Raw genomic sequence first — 1749 nt, forward strand, 5'->3', positions numbered from 1 at the left:
TAATTATATGAAGTTACGATATCTAATCGAAGAAAAGATTTCAGAGTAAAATAAAATAAAATTATATTATAATAAGTTGAATAAACTAATTCTAAAATGAAATAAATTGTGCAGACCTATGGTAATGTAAAATTTATTTCATGTAAGATAATATTAAAATAGCTTTTCAATTCTTTTGACAAAGAATATCATAAATTTATGGAAAAATTTAATAATATTTTATTTGAATAAAAATAAAATTTTTGATGAAAATGAAGCACAACTTTTTGCCACTAACTTTATATTATTATAGCAATATAAATATATAATATAATAATATTACATGCACACGTATATATTCAAATAAATATTGATCTCTGATTTCTTTCCATGAACAATTTAATCAAATAAATCTATATTTAAAATACAATCCTTTGCCAATTTTATTTTGTTTTAAAGAATTCAAAAAAAAAAAATTCTAACAGCATTATTCAACGTTCATTGTTCAATGTTATAGAATTTTATTCATACAATATAAAAATAACAAAACATTTAATTGATGTTTAGTCTCACAATGATTTTACGTTTTTCTACAAAATTTGTTTATCTTTACTGTTTTTAGATATTTTTAGCTATAAAAAAAAAAAACTTACGAGAGAAAGAGAAGAAAGAGGACTATATCCACCGATTGATTGCGAATACGAATTTGCCATTGATCCAAAATTATATTGAAAGACTCCATCGTAAGTCAATTCAGCGTTATCCTTTTCACAAATTGAATTTTGAGGTTTTAAAATACGTTTAGCGGAATTTCGTCTTGCTTCCGCAAATGCAATCCCTCTAAGCAACATTTTTAATACAAATTTTATTTTATTTTAAAATTGTACTATCACCTCCAAGAATATTTTTCACGACACGTTTGTCCGATTTTTGACATAAAAACTATTATACGTTGTTATTTTTCGGATAGAATTATCTTTCTTTTTTATATAAAAAAAAAATCAATTTTTTCAATTATTCAACAAAAATAATGAAAAATTAAACGAATGAAAAAAAAAAACGATTAAGAAACTTTTTTGTCTATTTTATATTATTTTAATTAATTATTATTATTATTTTAATTATTTATTTTAATAATTATTATTATTAAATTTTAATTCAAATAGATTTTTTTATTTGTTTTTTTGATTTCGAATTATTCGAAATATAAATTGATAACAGAGATTTTATTAGATCGATATTTATCTTTCCATAATTACACTAAAATTTTTTAATTATGTCTATAAAAAAATTAATATGATATTCATATAAAAATTAAATAATATGGATAAAAATAATAATTTTCAAAAATGCTCAACTTTCACTTAGATCTCACTTTAAACTGAATATTTATTTCTTTGTTAGAAATTAAAAATTATATAAAAAATTAAATATTATAAGGCAAAACAAATGATTTTTCAGATATTGTGAAACTTGCCAACTTTTAAATAACTTCTGAATACCTCGATCCTTACATATTAAACTGTCTTTTTCCGTTCTCGTTATCACTTGACATAAGTTGATAAAACTGTATGTACAATCATATTCAAAAACAAATTGATTTTTTTAACACTTTTTGTGAAACCGCGCATGTATATTTACATTCTTTATTATATAAATTATGAAAGATAAAAATATAACAAAAATATTTTAAAAAATAATAATTAAATTTATAAAAATTTGTAAAATTTGTAAAAAAAAAAAAAAATAGAGAAGAAAAAAAAAAAATGT

General features: G+C 19.7%; 1 protein-coding gene across 1 annotated transcript in view; it reads right to left on the reverse strand.

Moving 5' to 3' along the window:
• The window catches only part of LOC102678422 (trafficking kinesin-binding protein milt), a 30294-nt gene that overhangs the window by 25942 nt on the left and 2603 nt on the right, over window positions 1-1749 (reverse strand). Inside the window, exon 3 of the mRNA XM_006624016.2 lies at window positions 633-819. Coding sequence (XP_006624079.1) covers window positions 633-692 — 60 coding nt within the window. The 5' untranslated portion in view covers window positions 693-819. The remainder of the gene's footprint in view (window positions 1-632; window positions 820-1749) is intronic.

The sequence above is a fragment of the Apis dorsata genome, unplaced genomic scaffold (assembly GCF_000469605.1).
Source record: "Apis dorsata unplaced genomic scaffold, Apis dorsata 1.3 scaffold_983, whole genome shotgun sequence".
NCBI classification, from domain to species: Eukaryota; Metazoa; Arthropoda; class Insecta; order Hymenoptera; family Apidae; genus Apis; species Apis dorsata.